Source organism: Acyrthosiphon pisum, chromosome X (genome assembly GCF_005508785.2).
Source record: "Acyrthosiphon pisum isolate AL4f chromosome X, pea_aphid_22Mar2018_4r6ur, whole genome shotgun sequence".
NCBI lineage: Eukaryota > Metazoa > Arthropoda > Insecta > Hemiptera > Aphididae > Acyrthosiphon > Acyrthosiphon pisum.
In genome coordinates this window covers 24498509-24499752 of record NC_042493.1, presented here as the reverse complement: position 1 = coordinate 24499752, position 1244 = coordinate 24498509, and the positions used below count along the sequence as shown (strand labels likewise).

The following is a 1244-nucleotide window of genomic DNA, read 5'->3' as shown; positions in this document are numbered from 1 at the left end:
AATTTTTGAAAGCCCGCGGTCGTTTGCGTACCAATGATGAGAGGACGTTCAAACTCACCTATTATATTACAGCACAATAGCACAGTCAACCGTTCTTTTGAAACTTTTCCACCATTGCACGTTTCATTTTTAAATGCCATAGTTTTATTGGGTAGAACTCTAAAAAAAAGTTCAGTCTCGTCGGCATTGAAGATGTCTCGCTTTTCATATTTATCGATTATGTTTGGCAATTTTTTCTTCCAGTCATCAACAGCTATTCTATCAACGGATGAAGCTTCCCCACAGATAGATTTAAACGAAATGTTATGCCTTTTTCGAAATTTTTCTAGCCACCCGTTTGAAGCTTTAAAGTCGTTTAATCCGTGAACTTCAGCAAGTTGTTTAGCCTTTTCTTGTATTGTTGGTCCGGAAACTGGTAAATTTTTTTCTCGAGTTTTGCTAAACCAGACCAAAAGTTCTTTATCAATCACACTGCCTTCACATTTTCTTAGTTTCGTTAATTTTCGTTCTTCATTTCCATTTTCAACCCACGCTTTATAAATTTCTTCTGTGTTAGAAACAATATCCGCGATCTGTGTTTTTCCAACTTGAAACTTTTCTGCGAGTACACGAATTCCTACGTTTCCGTTGTTTTTACGGTAATCTAAAATGTCAATTTTTTCGCGAAGCGACAACCGCTTTCGTTTTAACGTAGTCATCGCGTCGAAAACCGTCACTAACTGACATACTTTTGTCATAAGACATAATCGTTTCACCGATAACCGAATTTGTCATAATCGTATCGTCCCATAACGAGTTTGTTATCGTAATTATGTTACATTATTACAAGAGTGCATACGAATGTGAATACGTATTACAGATAGGCATATTACAGATTATATTTTCAAATAATGATTAGGGATTTACCATTATTTTAAAAATTCCCTAATAAAATAATGTCCATTATTCGGAGAGTCCGCTATTCGGAGGTTTTCCTATCGAAAAGTAGTGAAAATGTCCCCGTTCCCCAAAAAACATCCGCTATTGAGAGGTGTCCGCTATTGGGAGGTGTCCGTTAGTGGAGGTTTCACTGTATTTTCTTGAATTCTAATAGGTACTTATTTTATAAATTTATAATTTCTGACCGCTTTGAATTTATTATTTAGTCACTATTTAGCTTTCTTTCTGTAAAGACTAAATAATTATTGTAATTAGAAAAATGAATTAATTCCAAGTATAAAGTAAAAACTAAAATTCCATTATCT

The 1244-nt window shown here is 34.3% G+C and overlaps 1 protein-coding gene across 1 annotated transcript in view; it reads right to left on the bottom strand.

Annotated features, from left to right (window-relative positions):
• LOC100569767 (tigger transposable element-derived protein 6-like) overlaps window positions 1-698 on the bottom strand; it is a 40770-nt gene extending 40072 nt beyond the window's left edge. The window contains exon 1 of the mRNA XM_008190187.1: window positions 59-698. Coding sequence (XP_008188409.1) covers window positions 59-698 — 640 coding nt within the window. The remainder of the gene's footprint in view (window positions 1-58) is intronic.
• Window positions 699-1244: the final 546 nt, after the last annotated feature.